Below are 20,105 nucleotides of genomic sequence, written 5' to 3' on the forward strand. Positions count from 1 at the left end.
AGCTGCTGACTCTGCACTCAGCTTCATCCCAGAGGCCTGCCCAGCAAGCCCCTGTCCCAGCATTGAGTGAAAGGACATAGAGACCCACCAGGAATTACCTCCCCACTGCGTGACCTGGTTAAAGAGAGGTTTCCTACTGGCTGGCAAAAACTTTCCAGCTCTGCAAGCTGACAGCTTTTATGGCCATGGAAATGGAACCTTTAAAAAAAATTTAAAAAATAAATGTCTCATTCAGTTTTGCTACTCCATAATTTCTAAGCCAAAAGAAAAACACGAAAAAGAGAAAAAAGAAAAATCAACCAAGAGCAGACAGCCGCTGGGCACATTTATACTTAATACATATGGATGAAGATGTCTGTTATTTATAGAGCCCTTTCCATGTGTCACACTCAGTGCAAAAGGCTTTGCAAACTTTCTCTAGTTTGATCCTCACCCCAGCCCTGTGTGATAGGTAGGATGATATCGTTAGCTGGAACAGAAAGTGGAGGCAGAGGGGAGGGTAAACAGCCTGCTGAGGTCACAGAGCTTGGATTTGAACTAAGATCTGTGGACCCTGGAGCCAACCCTCTTAAAGAAACTTCCACCCAGTTTGTCTTCTGTCAGGACTTCACTGACGGAGGGTTCCTTAGACATGGGGCCTTTCCTGCGCATGTTCAGGTGTGTTTTTATTGTCTTTGAAGCTCCTGCCTCTCTGTGATCTTGCTTCATCGTGGCCTTTCCCTTCAGTACCACCTCATCTTTTTTCACAGAGTGGAAATAAGGTGTCAATCACTACTACCCCATTTGAAAACACATCAATCAAAACAGGACCAGCCAGGAGAAACAGCTATAAGAGCCGGATGGTGAGGCGGAGCAAGAAATCTAAGAAGAAAGAAAGTCTAGAAAGGTTCGTGAAGCTGTTCGTGTTTGTGAGTTTGGTATACACCCATGTTGGAGAAAAGTTACTCCTTCCTTCACTGCTTACCTGCGAGAAAGCTCTATTTCTCTCTGAAAAATGTAAAGGTTCCCATGCATGGTACATTAAACTTCATAGTCAGAATAGCATTAATTTCCATAGTCAGAGGACTTACATAATGACATTGTAGAAGGATTTAAATTGCTTCTTATTGTATGTGGAAGCTAGGAATAGTCCTTTGCTATTTTTTAAGCTTCTTCATTTCAGTTGAGTTGGATTTGAGGAACTGGACTTTCAGGCAGTTTTTAACATTACATCTACATTTAAAATGTCCTTTTACATTATCTAAAGACAGTTACCATTTAAAAAAAAATGCCAGATATTCTAAAATAACTATATCTTTAAAGTTTCCATATAAGCCTAGAATAAACTAGCTTCTGCATGTGTGCAGCCCAGAGGGGCATGGCGAGTACCCTTTTGTGCTCTATGCAGACGCCTGCAAGAGTGTCTGCTTTCTTGCCAGGCTCTGAGTATGCTTCCTCCTGTACCCACTTTGACCTGATCAAATTGCATCATATTAAGAGGTTTTTTTGTTAATAGAAATGCAGAAAAATAAGCAAACAAACAAAAAAAGAATGCTGTATTAACTTTTGGAAAAACAAGCTTACATAATAAAAGAAGAATAATTATGTTTCGCATGGCCCATCTGTGAATAATACTTGCAACAAAATACAACAATAGCCATTTTTCTAACCAAACATTTTGGTTTAGCTGTATTGGGAGGAAGAGAAAAGGGGGAGTGTATTTGGTGAGAAGGCAGAGGGGGGCTGTATAAGAGCTCAGTTCTCGACTTCCGTGGTAGGAAATCAACAGATAATTTCTAAAATTCTAGAAACTGAAAATTGAAAAACTAAAAAGCAGGGTAAACACATTATTTAGCAACATGCAGACAAAGGGGAGAAGAAATGGGTAAACGAGTAGAAAGTGGTGTCTCTGGAGAGTGGAGAGAAGGTAGGGGCGTTTCTGTTTTTCATTATAAGCTCATAGAACTATTTGACTTTTTAACCAGAGTCTAATTATTACTTTGATTAAATTAAACACATACAAGTTCCGGGATCCTTCTTTTCTGTTGTCCCTTAATTTTAATTGTGCTTTAAGTCAGATAGAACAAATTGTTTCAGCGGGGGAACAGTGTGAGACGTTCTGTTGAAGCTCACTGGGGTGGTAAGGTTTATATGAGGGTAAAGAACTCTGGGTGGCCACATGCCCTGAGGACCTCCTCCCCCCCCACCCCGCCCCGGAAGCTGTGCTCTTTCACTTGAGGATGTGCTGGTTGAACACATTTGCCTCTAATGCTGTGTGGTAGCTGCTGCCCTGCAGAGGTTCTATGCTTCTCAAATTTTTCTATGTGAATAAAACACGTTGTTCATAACACGTGTTTGAAACACGTTGTTATTAGGAATATTCAAGAGCCTCCAGTGGAGTAGTACAGCCAGCAGCCCTTCATTGATAAAGCCTCTGCCCGGTGTACCACCATTAAAGCATTCTGTACCCAGGATAACGGGTTCTCTCTCAGAGATTTACTTCGTATTGTGTCTTAATTAAATTGTGTCAGTGTATTTGGGGATGTGTACTTGAATGTATTTTTAATATATTGTATCTTCTTCCTATTTTCCCAGCTCTTTTTTTCCCCCTAGCTCTTCTCAAAAGTGCCTTTGCACATCATAAAAAAGTTTTTAATACAAAAGTGGTTTCCTGCTCTTTAACAGGGTCTGTAGAGACGTTTCACTATCTCTGACATGAGCCGTTGAACTGAATACACTGGTATTGTGGGGAGGCAGGAACAGTTCTGACAGTTGACACTCATCCATTTTTGCCTGTTTTCACTCTAGGAGGAGATCCCTTTTCAAAAAGCTAGCCAAGCAGCCTTCTCCGTTACTCCACACCAGCCGAAGTTTCTCCTGCCTGAACCGGTCGCTGTCCTCAGGAGAGAGCCTCCCTGGCTCACCCACTCACAGCCTGTCTCCCAGGTCTCCCACGCCAAGCTACCGCTCCACCCCCGACTTCCCATCTGGTGAGTGACTTTCCCAGTCTGGACCGTGGCAGAGAGTGCAGAAGAGGCAGGGTTACAGACTGAGGATGTAAATGCTACAGACGAGATTCATAGAATGGTTCTAAGATACAGCTATTCTGACCTGTAAAATAAGGCAAGAAGTCTGGGGCTAAATTGCAGTGTGGGAGGTTTAGCCAAAAGTGTTTATTTTCACTGGTTAGAGACCGAGACGATATGACCTGTAACATTGACCTGACCTTACCCGACATAGTCTGGGCTATGTATAGAAGGAAAAGTAGAAATGACCGTGGATGCTAACAGCCTTCTGTTTTCTACCCACAGGAACTAATTCCTCCCAGAGCAGCTCCCCGAGTTCTAGTGCCCCCAATTCCCCAGCCGGATCGGGGCACATCCGACCCAGCACCCTTCATGGTCTAGCCCCCAAACTCGGGGGACAGAGGTACCGCTCAGGAAGGCGTAAGTCGGCTGGCAGCATCCCACTCTCCCCATTGGCCCGGACACCCTCTCCGACCCCACAGCCTACCTCTCCTCAGCGGTCACCGTCCCCTCTTTTGGGACACTCTCTAGGCAATTCCAAGATCGCGCAAGCCTTTCCCAGCAAGATGCACTCCCCACCCACCATCGCCAGACACATCGTGAGGCCCAAGAGCGCAGAGCCGCCCCGGTCCCCGCTGCTCAAGCGCGTGCAGTCAGAGGAGAAGCTGTCGCCCTCCTACAGCAGCGACAAGAAGCACCTGTGCTCACGCAAGCACAGCCTAGAGGTGACTCAGGAGGAAGTGCAGCGGGACCAGTCCCAGCGGGAGGTGACGCTGCAGAGCCTGGAGGAGAACACGAGTGATGCGCCACCCCTGAGCCGCGCCCGGCCCGTGGAGCAAGGCTGTCTGAAGCGCCCAGTCTCCCGGAAGCTGGGCCGGCAGGAGTCTGTGGATGAGCTGGACCGGGATAAGCTGAAGGCCAAGGTGGTGGTGAAGAAGCCAGACGGCTTCCCTGAGAAGCAGGAATCCCATCAGAAGTCCCATGGGCTAGGGAGTGACTTGGAAAATCTTGCTATCTTTAAGCTAGAAGAGAGAGACAAGAAAATCCATCCGAAGCCTTTAGAAAGGTCAAACCATTTTGAAAGCAAGTCCGCCATGCAGGAAGGCCAGTCTCTGGGCAGTTTGCTGAAAGACGCTCTTCACAAGCAGGCCAGCGCCCGTGCCACTGAGGGTGTGGCCTCTGATGGGGCCTTGGCTGGCTCTGGCCTGGCACACGGTGAGCACAGCCAAGGTGGCAGGGACTTCAAACAGGTCTCCATTCCTGGGACCCTCCAGGACGGTCTCTGTCACTCCATTGATAGGCCCCCCTCCGGGAAGGGGGAAAACACAGAGAAGACCAAGGAACTTCTCCGATATGAGAAGTTAGACAGCAAGCTGGCCAATATTGATTACCGCCGGAGGAAAATGTCCCTTGAAGACAAAGATGACAGTCTCTGCCACATGGTGAAGCCCAAGACGACAGCTAGTCCCCATGAAAGCCTGCCAGGGAACTCAGTCCGGCCCGCAGGTGGGCAGCAGGAGCCCCCCACAGCCTCCGAGAGCCGAGCCTTCATCAGCAGCTCCCACGCAGTTCAGATCAGCACTGGCTCTTTTGTTCCCCTCAAGGGCTTAGCTGGCCGGGTGGACAGTGGAGCAGAGAAGCCCGGCTTGGTTGCTCCTGAGTCTCCTGTGAGGAAAAGCCCCTCGGAGTATAAGCTGGAAGGCAGGTCTGTATCGTGCCTAAAGCCCATTGAGGGCACTTTAGACATTGCTCTCCTGTCTGGACCTCAGGCCTCTAAGACAGAACTGCCTTCACCAGAGCCTGCACAGAGTCCCAGCCCAGGTGGTGATGTGGGACCCTCTGTGCCACCAGCTCTTCCCAGCAGCAGCAAGAAAAAGGGAGAAACTGCCAATCCAAAAGAGTCTTCTCCTGTCTGCGTAAAGATGAATAAATGCCATCTGCTTGAGCCTAGGTTCCTGCCCCCTAGTCGGGGTCTCCAGAATTCACCAGCAGCTCCCTTGCCTGACTCAGAACTAAAGCAGAACAGGAAAGTTTCCCATCCTGCTGCCAGAAGCACAATGACAGTCATGGGAAACAATCCCCAGTGGAGAGAGAGTGCCCCCCCCAAGCACCAAGACCACACCACTGACACCCAGCTCCTCCCCTGCCCGGGGCAGGGCCTCCATGGCACTGACCCAGCCAGGCCACGTGGCCCACTCCCACCTGGAGGTACCTCCTTCAGGGAGAAGCCAGGCTCGAGAGAATCCTCTGAAAGGGGCCCTTCCATAGCCCGAAGTGAGAGGTCTGCTACGCGGGCTGATGTATGCAGAGACTCCTCTGTGGAGCCGTGCCTGCCAGGAACTTCTAAAGCCAGTGACAACCCCAGAAATCTCCCCTCTGTGGGAAGGGCCCACCCAGATTTCTACGTGCAGACCCAGGCCATAGAGAAAGCATGGGGGCCTTGTGGGAAAACCAGTCACAGGGATGGCCAGGAAGAGGTAAAGCTGCTGGCCAGAGAGGATTCCTCTTTGCAGTCAGCTGAGGGTCTGTGTGAGAAACAGCTAGGCAAGGTGAGAAGTGGCCCGGAACCCAAGTCTGATGCCCCTCCTGCCAGGCAGTCTCTGCAGCCACCTGGAATTGAGAGTGGAAAGGGTGAAAAGCTCTCCACTTTCCCATCTTTGCAGAAAGATGGTCCCAAGGACCCTGAAAGGAAAGAGCAGCCTCTGCAAAGACACCCTGGCAGTAGCCCTCAGCATACCTTGACCTCCAAGGAGCTGCCCAGCCTTGCCTCCTGGCAGCACTGCAATGCCCCAAGCCAGGCTTCCAGCAGAGAGCTGGGGACCAGGGCCAGCTCTGCAGAACCCACCCTGGCCCCCCCAGATCCCCCAAAGCCTGCTGCTTTGCGGGACCCCCTGGATCCCCCAAAGCCTGCTGCTTTGCCCAGTGAAAGCAGTAGCCATAAGCTCCGGCCGGCCCCTGACCCAGGCCCTGGCAAGTCTAAGCACCCAGACAAGTCCCTCTCCTTACAGAAACCAAGCATCGGGTCTGCGAAGGACAAGGAGCCTGTCACTCAGCCACTGGCCAGCTCTAGCAGGGAGGGGAAGGGCAGCAGTAAGGGGGGGTTGGATGTCTTCCCTGCCGTCCCAGGTTCTCAGAGCAAAGCCAGTGATGCGACTGCCCAAGGAGAAAGTCGGCCCTCTGTCCCACCGCATACCAAAGGGGGTCCTGCAGCCACCACACTGAAACCCACCAGTGGTGCGCATCCCCCAGAGATGCTGGACAAGCCTGCGCATTTGCCGAGGCAAGGGCACCCAGGGATTAGTGAGCCAGGGGATCTGCAACCCTCCCCTGTCAGTGAAACGCAAAGCCTATCTCCAAAGCACCCCCAACCATCCACTGTGAAAGATTGCCTCCCTCCGTGCAGACAGACAGACAGAAGCACGACGGGTCAGCAGGCCGCCGCCACCTCCACCACTGCCACCGACAGGAAGCCCGAAGGGAAGAAACGCACAGACGCACTTTACGTTCCGGCAGACGGCGCGAAGCTCGAGGCCAGCCCTGCCCTGGCACCCGGGGAGACCTGGCTGACGGGTGTGGAGAGGCCGGCCACGGCCACGGCCACGGGGGCAGGGAGGGGCTTCACAGAGGCCAAGGGGAAAGGGCCCAGTCCCCAGAAGCCGGTGCCTGAGGCGGGCAAGCCCAGCAGCATGAAGCGGTCGCCCTCGGCCACGGGACAAAGTTCCCCACGCTCGGCTGCCCTCCTGGAAAAGTCTCTGAGCTACTCCTCCAGCTTTCCTGAAGCCAGGCCCACGGTCCGGGAGGCCTTTACAACCAACAGCGACACCTCTTTGGCTACGGCCAGTGGAGGCACAGTTGACCTCCCAGCCTCCAGCAACAGGGACCACAGGAAATGTCCATCTGGGGGGGATGGCAGAACCCAAATGACAAAGAGCGACTCTTTGCCATCCTTCCGGATTTCCACCACCACTCTGGAGTCACACCACCCCGACCCCGTCGCGACAGGCGGAGCCAGCCACCGGGACAGGGCGCTCTCAGTAAGTGCCTCCATAGGAGAAGCCAAAGGGAAGGAGCCTGCCCCCGCCCAGCCGCCCCCAGCCCGGAAACAGAACGCGGGCCGAGAAGTGACCAAGACCTTCCCAGCCCCAAACTCGGACCGCCCGGTCACCCTTTCTTCTGAGAAGGACTTTGTGGTACGGCAGAGGCGGGGGAAAGAGAGTTTGCGTAGCAGTCCTCACAAAAAGGCCTCCTAACGGGGCAGATCCTGGGGGGACGGTAGTGACCGGCCAGAATGTGTGACTGTGTCTTGATGACCTTTCGAAACCAGCACTGTGTGGGGATGTTGCCAGGCAGAGCTTGGAGCCTCATTGAGGAAGGAGAGAGAGACAGAAAGAGGGGACCTTCTTCCAGATGCCTTCCCAGTTGTAACCGGTAAAACTGTTACCAGATAGTGTTTGTACAAAAAAATACCTTGACAGTTGAGGGTTGTTGAGGAAAAAAAGGTTTTCCTGTAAATACATAGCAATGTGTCTGGTTTGGGATGTAGAGTCTTGACCTTGCTGCTGATTGCGTCGTTTACTACAGCTTTTTTTTTTTAAACAAGATTTTTGCTTTACCATTCATCATAACGTAATAGTGAAGCAAAATGGCCAAAACTGGGTGTGTGTGAAAGTATAGATGCGCTCCTATCTGTGGGTAGACACATCCGCCCACGGGTTTTGGTCTGAGATTTAAGAGAATATTTCAAGGTTCCATTTTTATAAGCTACAACATTCTAAGTGAAGTGAAAGATGGAAGAAAGCCCTAACTACAGTAGATTGTGAGTTTTTATGTGTATTTTTAACAGGAGATTCTGATAGCACTATATCTGGCTACCTATGTTTCCAGATCTAAAAGCAGGAACTACTCTCATGGCTGCATTTGGAATCCTCCTCCATTGGGAATGGCGGCACAAATGGAGCCAGCCGTTTTCATTTCACATTTTGATCCTGGGTCCAACTGTCTAAAAGGCCAGTTGTCCTTGTCTGTGGATGTGTGTGTCTGGTCTTCACCCGAGGCAGAGCCGGCACCGCAAACACACATCACCTTTACTTCTGCTCTCCTCCTTCCTTTTTAAGCTGTTCGACTCAGGCCTTTATGCTGTGAGTGACTAGAGCAAGAAGCACACGCTCTGGAGTCCAGAACCAGCCCTGCTCTGGAATAGAAAGGAAAATGAGTGGCTGCACACGAATGTGCTAGTGCTTAGGTGGAGTGCTAAGCGTCAGGCATTGGAAGAGGTTTTCAATTTGCTTTTGTGAGGAAAAGAACTGGGGTGTGGGGGGGGATTGGCATCATAGCATCTATATTAAGGACTAATCAGGACATCAGATACATTTTAATACATAGCTGGGGCCTTATGTTGTAGACGAGGCTTGCTGTTTTTAGCAAGTTCCTGGGTTTCACATTCATTTCTAATGCATCAGGTAGCTCCCTACATTTCATAACATGATCTCTTTATTTGTATGCAAAAAAAAAAAAATAACTATTAATAAAGAGCAACATTTTTGTAACAAAAAGACTTGTTGGAGCTATTTGGTGCTTGAATGTGACCATCCTTTTTACTTTTGCTAAGCCTTATTTAAATTTTGTATACTGTGGAATATGTAGAATTTGTAAGATCATTTTAATGCTGAAGGTTTCTGATTTAGCGGGGGCGGGGGGGGCTTTTGTTGCAGGTTTTTTTTGTGTTTGGTTTCTTTTTGTTTTGTTTGGTGGCTCGTATTGTAACATGGCACTTGCTGGCATAAGTACTAAAGCACTAAGAGAAAACACGGGTAAGTGTTAGATGCATGAGAACCACAGCAGGAATCATTTATTTTGTTTTCTAAGAGGAAAAATAAAATGACCAACAAATAACTAATTCAGCACCCAACCCCCCGCAGGGATGTTTTCGTATCTTCAGGCTATAAAATTGTTTAAGCACAGCGTCATTTACAGCCTGTGGATTGTAAATCTTTAGGGAGGCTATAAACTCCACCTTGAAAACAAAGGCATAACTTAACTATTTTGTTGTCCTTTGTTGTAAAATAAGTTGGCAAAGCCCCCCGCAAAAGAAAGAAAGAAAAGAAAAATGTCTCCTCTTTGCCTCTATTTTTTTTTTTTTTGAGATGTAGTCTTTATTTGTGTCCCCCAAGTAGAGAGCAGTGGCACCCTTATAGCTCACGGCAACCTCAAATACCTGGGCTCAAGTGATCCTCCTGCCTCAGCTTCGCAAGTAAATGGGAGTACAGGCACCTGCTACAGTGCCTGGCTAATTCCCCTATTTTAGTAGTGATGGGGTTGTGCTCTTGCTCAGGCTGGTCTCACACTCCTGAGCTCTAAGCAGTCCTCCCACCCAGAGTACTAGGATTACAGTCTCGAGCCACTGCAGCCAGGCCCTAATTTTTTCCCATGTGGTTTTAGTCATTCCACAACTCTACATTATGAAGCTGCAGAAGAAACACAAATTTTACAAGAATTTGAATGGGTTTCAGGAGTGTTCTCAGCATTTATAATGCTTATCTGCGTTTGGTGGGTATCCTAATCCAATCCTACACTCAGCCGTGGAGACAGGTCTGTCGGGGAGGTAGTTCATGGTTTACAGCCTTTGTTTTTTAACTGTTCAGTTTCCTTTAAAGCACAACTAGCTGTTTACAAATGATATTTTTATGTATATCTTGTATAGCATACTATCATTTTTGCCAAATACGTTTTTCATTATGGACGAGTAAAGAGTACTTAAGGTTGCATTCATGTGATACCTGTTGTCGTAAACCTCTCCAATCAGCTGGTAGAAATTCTCCTAGTTGTGTTCTAGTTGTTCAGTCTCTGTGTGATCGTAAGACGTGCTCCTCAGTAGTACTCCCAGCTGTAGATTTACCAGCTTAAAAGTTTGTTAGGATCTGTGCAATAAAGTGTTTGCAGTCTTATTTTCTCTAAGAAATTCCTGATGGATGTCATAATTGTTGTATATTGAACAAAATATTTATACTTATGCAGTTGCATAACATTGAAATAAAAATTTAGCATGAAAGATAATGACTGTTTTCTAATATGCTCATATGCGCACCACCTCCAAGAATATTAGTGATTATTACTCTGTGGTATGGAAAGTACGGGTTTCTGCAAATTGCTTTCTGCGGTGTGGAACAGTTTCCTCTTTTTTTTTTTTTCCACTAACAGTCACTTCTTCAGGATTTAGTCCCCTGTCACTCCTTCCTATTTTCCCTCCCAACCTACTTCCTTGCCTGTAGAACCTACCAACTTCCACACCACCCCTCACCATCTTCCCACAGCCTCCAGGGAAGAAGTGCCCTTTCTCTGGGTACCATCTTTGTTCTCCCAAGATCTCGCTCCACCTGTTACTATCATCACCCTCACTATTCTCTTTTCCCTTCCTCTTCTTTCCTTCCAGAACACCCTTTCCTTAAGTTAGTTAGTGAGTTAGTTATAGACAGTCTCTCACTCTGTAGCCCTCAGTAGAGTGCTATGGCATCACAGCTCACAGCAACCTCAAAATCATGGGCTCAAACCGTCCCCCTGCCTCAGCCTCCTGAATAGCTAGGACTGTAGGTGCCCACCACAATGCCCAGGTTTTTCTGTTATTAGTAGAAACAGCGTTTCCCTCTTGCTCAGGCTGGTCTTAAACTTGCACAATCCGCCCACTTCGGTCTAAGAACACCCCTTCCTCAACCTTGCCTTTTCCTTCCTGCCCCTTCTCAGCCGACCTCCCAGAGGAATAGTCTGCACTTGATGTTTCCAGGTCTTTGTATCACTCCTCACCTCACTGGAATCGGGCTTCTTTACCCTAAGCTGGCAGCATTGCTCTGAGGAATGACACCAGTGACAAAGCTGAATCCAAAGCCCACTCTTCCCGGCGTCCCTTGGCAGACCATCCCCTGGAGCACCAGTCCTCCCTGGCGCTCTTCTCTCCTAGTTCTCTCCAACCTGTGCTTTCTGTCTCTTTTGACCATTTCTTCTTCCTCCTTCTAGAACTCATTCCCTTAAACACTGATGTTTCCCGGGGCTCATTCTGGGGCTTCGGGGCATTTCTCTCTGTCACTGCTCCCTGGGCTTTCCTTTCAGAGGCATTTCCCCTCGGCTCCTGCTCAGGTCCCTCACCTCTAAATGTCCCAACCCTGCGCATTCTCTGTGCCGCCTCTCTCAGTCACACTGATGCCCTATCTTCCCTCCTAGTCCTGGGTTTCTATCTAGACTTCTTTCTCTCTTTACACCTAAAACCAAAACAAGCAAAAAAACCCCCAACTACCACCAATTTCACAAAACGCTCTGTGCGATTCCTTTCTCCTCACTCTCCTGCTACTGGCGGCCTTAGTCTCGTCTCTATCATACTCTCTCCCCGTATTACGCTACTCTTACCCCTTCCAACCTGTTCTCAGTGTCTCAGCGCGATGCTTCTCAAGTGCAAGCATACCACGTCCCTTTGAGTCTTCAAAGCGCTCCCATGTTTTTTGGGATGAGGGCCAGCTCCTTAAACACGCCAGCTCAGCAGGTGTGCAGGGACCGGGCCCCTGCTGTGGCCTCTCTGCCTTCTCGTCCCTGTGCACCCACCTCACTGCATTATTTTGGAGCTGTTTCTCTGTGTGCGTGTTCTTCGCTAGATTCTAAGCTCCCCCAGTCTGTGTCTTGTTTGCTTTTACTTCTAGGATGAAACACATAAGAGCTGTCAATATTTGCTGAACTGAATTGACTAAGACAGGAAGTTAGTGGCAGCCACCATCTGTGGTGCTTCCCAGGAGCCAGCTCCGGCACCGTGTATGTCTCTCTTCGTCTCTGTGCCCTTTGAGCTATATGTTGCTTCATATTAGGAATTAGGAAACCAAGACTCGGAGACGTTAAGTGACCACCCCTCACGATAGGCAGACTGAGACTGGAAATCTGGAGAGCAATCTGACAGGACATCCCACACGTTAGCCTCTACGATGAGACTCGCCTCCCTGCCACCACCCCGATCTGCTGCAGTACACCCTCCAGGATGAAAGGGAACAGATTGTGACCTAATGATTTTCACTGCCTGCGTGACACAGCTTTCCCTGCTTAGAGGAATCCACTCTAAGAAACACATTTTTAAAAAGTAATGATGGAAATGATCATTTCAATGGGACTTGATATCATGCTATGAAGAAGAGTCAGTGTTCACTGTAAAAGGAAAATCCCACAAAGGATATTAAGCACACATATCGCAGAGCCAATAATAATAGCCACAGCCCCAGTGCTAGCTGTTAGATGACCAATTTAGAGCAAACACATGAACTTTGTAATGGAAACAAGGGAAAGGTTGACGTTTCGGGGAGATGTATAGCGATTGAGACTGGGTAAAGCTACTGAGGTGATTAAAGGGCAGATAACTGGACAGACGTGCTCTTGGGGTCTCACTACTCTGAGGCAGAATTTTGTAGACCACATTTCACCATCCACGTGGTGTTCTTTTATCTTGTTTGGGATAAATGTAGTTAAATAAGTGGGGGTACAATATTTCCCTAAAATCTATGAAGCCTCCATCTCTTAAGTCCAGGGCTTTTTTTTTTTTAATTTTTAAGGGATGGGGGTCTCACTATGTTGCCCAAGTTGGCCTTGAACTCTTAGGTACAAGCAATCCTCCTACCTCAGCCTCCTGAGTAGCTGGGGCTACTGATGTCTGTCACTGCATCTGTTCCTTGAGGCATTACTTTTATTCTCTGTAACTGAATGTTGATGCCGACAGAAATTACAAATTCTCTCTTTGTACTGGGAGTGAGGAGACAAGACTATCAAGAGGACCAGAGATTTCATGAACTGGAGATAGAATTAAGGTAAGGAGAAACCATTTCTTAAAAAAAAAATGACGCTAACCTATTCACATGGGGCAATCACATTGGGTACTGAACAACTAATCGTGTAAGAGGAAAGAGGCTGGTTTAATGTCCTCAGATGAAGCAGCACATTCAGCTGTAACACGCACACAAACCCCGTGGGGGTCTGGCTAATGGTTCTGAAGGCCTGGGGTAGGGGAGAAGATTCTGAGCATCTAACAAGTTCTCAAGTGACTCCGATGCTGCCTACCTGTGGACCACATTAATCCCCTGCTTGGCGATACCAGAAAGTTGGACTCTCTGAGGATAAAAATATAAGATAAAACAAATAAACCTTCCTCAGGTGATTCTAATGTACAGTCCAGGTTGAAAGCAAATCAGAAGGAATTCCCCACCCAGAGGCTGACACTTAACTCACTTCTGTATCTCAAGATGAAACTGTATAATAGCTGGTCCAGTTACCCGGGACCCTAAAGACACTTCCCATGCCAAGTGTGGTCCTGAGACCAACAACATCCACACCACCTGGGAGTGTTAGAGACACAGAGTCTCAGGCTGCACCCAGACCTACTGACTTCCTTTATTTTAACCTGATACCAAGTAATCTGTTTGCACATTTAAGTTTGAGAAGCAGTGTTAATACTGTTTCCTAACCTTCCTGCAAGATGAGACAGACTTGTGATATTGGTTAAAAATACAAATTCCCAGGCCAGGCTTGATCTCTGATCCACTCAATCTCTAGAGCAGTGGTTCTCAACCTTCCTAATGCCACGGCCCTTTAATACAGTTCCTCATGTTGTGGTGACCCCTAACCATAAAATTATTTTCGATGGAGCACTGCCTATGGCTCAAGGAGTAGGGCACCAGCCCCATATAGCAGAGGTGGCGGGTTCAAACCTGGCCCAGGCCAAAAACTGCAAAAAATAAAAATAAAAATAAAAAATACATATGTATTTTTTTTTTTGATGCCTGCAATGAAAATAATTTTATGGTTGGGGGTCATCACAACATGAGGAACTGTATTAAAGGGTTGTAGCATTAGGAAGGTTGAGAACCACTGCTATAAAGAGAGCTTGGATTAGAGTCTGGGTATATCTGATTCTAAAACTTTTGACCTTTCTAAATATTACCAGGTGTGATATAATTCAGATTCAGGCCTGTTTGCAAATGATCAAAGCCATCCTCTTCCTTTACACCAGTGGTTTTCAACCTTCCTAATGCTGCAATGTATTTTCATTGTTAAAAAGGGGTCGTGACCCACAGGTTGAGAACTGCTGCTTTACACGAAGAAAAATCGCACAGTGTTAAATTATGGATGTGACGATTGGTGGGAATCCATAAGCACAGGAAGCTAGCTAGTCATTCTCTGTAATAGGACGTCTTTACCAGTTCTAATTAATCAGTAAGAATTTTCCATCTAGCACTCTCAGTTTACAACGTAAATGTAACATGAGAAAGGTTAGCTATAGTAGCCTATGGAAATGTGCTTCCTTCAGTCTGGGCAGACATGAAGGAAATCTCTAGCAGGCAGTTCTCTGAATTTATTAATACTTCCCTCCTACCAGGATGCTTTAAACTCATTCCTCAAAGCAACCGTTTTGTGTCATTCTTCTCTCTCTACTCCCTACTCTGGTTACTATTGTACACGTCTCATATATCTAGAAAAGCTGGAGATGAACAAGGCTTTGTGGAACCTCCGTTTCATTACCTTTTGTATACTCAAAGTCACTCAGGCTGGTCTAAGTTCAAGTTCTCTGGCAGTGAACACCTCAGGCCCTGGGCCTGATAGGAAGACACACAGCAACATCTCCCTGAGTTCTGAGACTGTGCATTGCAAAGGACAAGATCACCACCTCTTATAACATCACTAGCTGATGGTGGGGCTGTCGATTCCAACCGAGGGTAAGCCCTTGAGAAGTTGTCTGCACACTCTGTGACATGCTTGTCCAGCATGTTCAGAAGTGGGGAAAAGATGTTGCATATGGTTACAAATTATTGCCCCCAAGCTGCTTTTAAAAAAAGTCTTACTATTGTAAAGCTGAAAGCCTCTAACAAATATTCATTTGCTGTTCCATTAAGGGCTGCTGGGAGATGGCTGTCAGCAGCTGGGACGAGAAGAATGAAGGTGTTTGCAAGGCCTGCAGCAAGCATGCTGCAGCTAGAAGGGTTTCATGTGTCAGGCTGGCAGCACCATGTCCTCAAGCCCTAACCTGTCTAAATAAAAATCTTTAGCCTGAAAGTTCTGTCCCTATGGACTACCTATGCTTTGTTAAGTAGTGCTGTACTGAAGGCGCTTTCCCCAGCAGGCGGCGTTTCTCCTCTTGTTGAGCTGGAGGCTGTTTCACGGACACCATCAGTGATGCATGTCTTTCTGCAAAATTCAAGTGGGGATCCTTAGAACCACTGTGGTCCCCTCTGTTCTCTCAGGAAAGGAAGAGCAACCCATAAAGCCTGGACTTTACTGTTTGCATTTGAAAACACAAAGCCTTAGAAAAATACTGCCTTTTTCCCCCAGTATCTGTATATTATCACAACTGATGACCTTCTTATTCTTTATGTTTGTAAAAACAGAACAAAAGTCCTCCTTCAGAAAGCAACTCGTTTTTCTCCTTATTGCTATACATAGTCACTGAAGGCATGTTGGAAATACATTCAACTCACTAGGGTGGGAAAAAAGGAAATAGAGATAAGCAAGAAGAAAAGTATTTGACTTACTGAAATCCTACAACTACTCTTTCTAGAATGTACAGGTAAATTTTGCTGGAAAATAGTCCTGGGGACGCTGTTTAGTAACCTTTTCAGTGTCTATAAATACACTTCTGTAATATTTGTAATGGCTGCCTGGCATCTCTTTACACATATGTACCATGTTATTTTCTCTTACACGTGTGCATGCACATATGTGTGTTCCAGAGCCCGAGGTGCGGACGATGGAGGTCGTCTTACTTTTCAGTTCTTGGCACAGCAGCCTTGGCCTATGCTAAGGTTCGTTTATTAATGATTTAACTGAGAGCTCCCTGCTATCCCCCCTTCCACTCTGTAAGAAATAATGTTAATGGTTTGTTGGTTGGGGTGTTTTGTTCCCCCACTAAGCTTTATGTATTTAGGATTCAACTGTGTTGCTAAGGCTGCATCTGACCCAGTGCTCCTCACTCCTGTCCATAGCCCTGTGGTGTAATGGATCTTCCACCTTGTACCTGCCTACTTTTCCAGGGATGAATACTTCGATTAATTGGTTACAGAATTTCCCCTACATAAATAATGCTATGAAAATATCTTTGTGGACATATGCAACCTTCTTGGGATACATATTTAATTTGAGTGATGATTGCCAGATAGTCCTAGAAGGGCCGCACCAATCTACATCCCCAGCAGGACATGCAGTTCCCCAAACCCCGCAACCCGCCTGCAGTGTAGTATCCAGCTTTCTCCTATTTGCTGGTTTGACATAAAAGTTTCCCTCGTTTCCACTTGCATTTCTCCGATTGCTGATAGAATCAAGTTTGTAGTATTAAATCGTTCCACCTAAGAGCAAGGAATATCTCCTCGTTTATTCAGAGTGTTCTGAGTTTATTTAATCACATATCATTGCTACTTAGGTTGTTTCCAAAAAGAAAAGAAGGGAGGCTCGAGTCTCATAGCAAGCCCAAGAGCCAACAGGTGAGGAAGAGGAAGGGGCGGCCGCCTGTCCTGTGCTGACCGTGGCAGGATTCAGCACCACATCTTCACCAGGCAGGTGCTCAGAGAACACTAACCAGGGATGGGGTGAGTGTGCAGAGGGTGTTCAAAGAACTGCACTGCTCAGGGCAGTGCTTGTGGCTCAAAAAAGTAGGGTACTGGTCCCATATGCCGGAGGTGGCAGGTTCAAACCCAGCCCCAGCCAAAAACTGCAAAAAAAAAAAAAAAAAAAAAGAACTACACTGCTTAATCTTTTGTGAGCAATGACAGCTTTTAAAAATAATCTGTTGATGCTTTTCTTTTTCAAGTCCCACAATTTTCAATATGTGAGTTCAAATTGTAAAGACACTGGAGACAGTGGGAGTGGGTGGGATGGGTGAGAAGAGCCTTGGAGTCTGGCAGTGAGAGCAGAGAGACTCCCAACCCGCCTACCCATGAGGCTCCGACCTTGGCTGAGGGCTCCTTAGCACTTCTTCCCATTCGGTTAGGAACCGTCCTCTTAATGGGGCATGGAGCATTTCTTCAGCTCACTGGACTCCTGGAGCCTCCCATGTGTTTCTGCTACTGGCTGATAAAATTAAGATTAGGGAAAGAAGGATTTTACATAAAATCATTTGGTGCAAATCCAAGGCCAAACCCAGTCTAACAGAATCACAATATCTATAGAATGGGAATCTGTTTTGTAAAGAACTCCCTTGTCATCTTGGTATTAAACCCGCTTTGATACACTCTTAACCTGTCAGGCAACTGACTCCAGCCCAACATCAGGAACCCCAGTCATGTCTTACTTAGAACTAACCACACCCTCTTTCACTGTCATCCAAGTTTCTCTTCAGTATTCAGGGCAAATATTGTTAGCCACCCCTCTTGCATCTTACATGGATATAAGAAAACATTTAAAAGCCATTTATTGTAAAAAAAAAAAAATTATTGTATACTTTGTAAACTTCAAAATTACAAATGACACTTATTGGAGAGTTGCACAAGTGGAACGATACGATGGTTTCCTGTCTGGGAATTTTACAGATAGTGCCTGTGCTGGCGGCCATGCTGTGCTCAGTTAAAGGCAGAGGTTGCTGGCAGAGGGAAGGGTGTAATTCTCTCCCAGAGTGCAGGGCTGCCGCTCACGCAGAGTCCTCCGTGATGGAGGCCAGTCAGCTTTTATGGACTTCAGTGCTATTTGCTTCAGTACACTTTGAAATGCAGGGTCAGCTCACTGAGCTACATCACGCAATAATAACACATTTTTATAGGAGTAACTTGTCAGAACAGCAACAACACGCAATACATAAAACCAATAAACACACCATGTCTGCAGATTCTATCCTAGTAACCAGGATAAAGCAATAAAATTGACAGCAGCCATCAAAAAGCTCCCTTTCTGACTTTGGGGAGGTGAATTTACTGTTGCTTAAAACAGAGAAGCTGTCACAAAGCCTTAGATCAGCACGCAGTTATGGGGTGGCAGGTGGCTCTCGTGGATGAGAGCAGCCTGAGGAATGAAAGCACGACGGGCAGTTGTGCCCTGCTAGGGCAGCAGACCCTGTCGTCATTAGCACGATGCAATCCACATCAGAGACTCTTCTATAGAATGTTTTTGTTTTTCCAAGTTACATGTGAAGTATTGTGGAGGGCAGTGTCTAGGGGCTGGTAGATCAGCAATTAGTATTTCCCATCTGCAGCTTCAATCCGAAGGCCGGGAAGAGCTTACATTTGGCAGAACACCCAGAGACTCGACAGGGAGATGGTGTCTGAGACTGGATTCCTAGAGTGGGGACCTTCTGCATTCTGAGATGGGAGAAGTAAGAAGAATAAACTATCATTAGGAACAGGGAGGATCAGCCAGGAGCAGCGCCTCAGGCCGGCATCCTAACATTTTGGAAGGCTGAGGTGGGTGGATTGCTTGAGCTCAGGAGTTGGAGACCAGCCTGAGCAAGAGCAAGACACCATCTTTACTTAAAATATTTTAGCTAGGCATAATGGGCAGGCACCTGTCGTCCCAGCTACTTGAGAGGCTGAGGCAAGAGGATGGTTTAAGCCCAAGAGTTTGAAATTGCTGTGAGCTATGATGCCACAGCACTCTGCCCAGGACTACAATGTAAGATTCTGTCTTGGAAAAAAAAACAAACAAACAAACAAGGAGGATCTTACATAAGACCCTATGGCTGGTAAGCCAGAGCCAGCCTCAGTTCACCAGAATCCCAATAGTGGGGGGTGAGGCTCAGGGATCCTTTTCTGTAAGATTTCCCTATGGGGTACTGGTGGGAAACCCACAGGAGGCCCAGGAAATGGGCAATGCTAAGGGAGGTTGGAATGGGCATGGTGGCAGGACCAGGAGCTGATAAGGGCTCTGGGGTCAGATGCCAGGCCACATGCCAGCAATGATCAAAACTATATTGAGTTCTTGCTATGTCCCAGGAATGTTCTAGGATACTGCTGGATGAACTAATGTCATGGAGACAGGAGAAGACAAACAAGTTTCAACAGGTGAGGAAGATGGGAATCATTATGAGACAGTAAAACAAGGTGCTCTGAGAGTGACCGGGGCCTGGCTCGAGGTTGGTTTGGGCTGACGAAGTCAGGGAAGAGCTCTAGCTCAGAAAACATATTAGCACTGAAATCTCAGGGATACAAAGGAACTAGCCATTTGGACACTGATGACAGAGACTGCCAGGCAAAGAAAAGAGCCAGTACAAAGGCCTGAGACCCCTGAGCAAGGGAGAGGCCAGGCCACTGCTGTCCCCCTTCCTGCCTTGCTTTTCTGGGGTAAAGAAGAGACCGGAGGGCTGGCTCCCAAGTTTCCACTCTGTCCTGATCTCCCACTATTGTGCCCTCCACCTAAGAGCTAATCAATTCTGATTGACCATCAAAGCTGACCAACTTCTAGTTCAGCCTGAGAGCCTAGAAAGCCAATCAGACTTTCATAATGGTAAGTAACCATCTCTATGTCTAACCTAAAGTTGATTACAGAACTTACCCCAGGCCTTATCAATGTAACACCTGGGGCCGGGTACTCCCAGCAAACCTGTCTAGCATTCCAGACTTCAGAAGACACCAACCTACATGACTGTGACCCTTTTGACCTTTTAACTGTGGCCTAAGTTATGACACTGCTTTTTGTCTGTCTGAACGGTGGTCTGTCTTCTGTCTGTCACTGGTACAGCCTTCGCTGACACCCCCAGCCTCAGTAGAACCTGCTTTTGACCCAGCCAGCCGCACTGTGCTCCCAGTAGCTAGAATGCAGGGTGTCTTCTTCCACCACTCCTCATTGTAGAGATGCGATCTCAAATGCTCTCTGTGTAGGGTGACCAGATTTTAACATTTGTAAAGCAGGACAACATGGGGAGGGGGGGGTAAGGCGGGAGGGGGGCAGGGGACAGGGCAGGGCAGGGCCTGACAACAATGCAAACTTTGATAAGCAGTTCTCAATAATCACTTGTCAACAATTATTTGTTATTATTACAGTTTAACATTATAAAATTAACAAAAATAATATAAAACTCATATTTTGGCGAAATAGCCACATGGCAGCCGAAAACCGTATACTCCCTTCCTGTTCTCCTGCCCCTTGGTGCATTCTTTCCAAAAATCAGGA

The 20,105-nt window shown here is 47.2% G+C and overlaps 1 protein-coding gene across 1 annotated transcript in view; it reads left to right on the plus strand.

The window, feature by feature from the left end:
- The window catches only part of LOC100943844 (microtubule-associated serine/threonine-protein kinase 4), a 162,145-nt gene extending 154,676 nt beyond the window's left edge, over nt 1-7,469 (plus strand). Inside the window, exons 23-25 of the mRNA XM_023510918.1 lie at nt 750-886; nt 2,788-2,969; nt 3,291-7,469. Coding sequence (XP_023366686.1) covers nt 750-886; nt 2,788-2,969; nt 3,291-7,255 — 4,284 coding nt within the window. The 3' untranslated portion in view covers nt 7,256-7,469. The remainder of the gene's footprint in view (nt 1-749; nt 887-2,787; nt 2,970-3,290) is intronic.
- The last annotated feature ends 12,636 nt before the right edge of the window (nt 7,470-20,105 follow it).

Source organism: Otolemur garnettii, unplaced genomic scaffold (genome assembly GCF_000181295.1).
Source record: "Otolemur garnettii isolate 467f Iridium unplaced genomic scaffold, OtoGar3 scaffold00017, whole genome shotgun sequence".
Classification (NCBI taxonomy): Eukaryota; Metazoa; Chordata; class Mammalia; order Primates; family Galagidae; genus Otolemur; species Otolemur garnettii.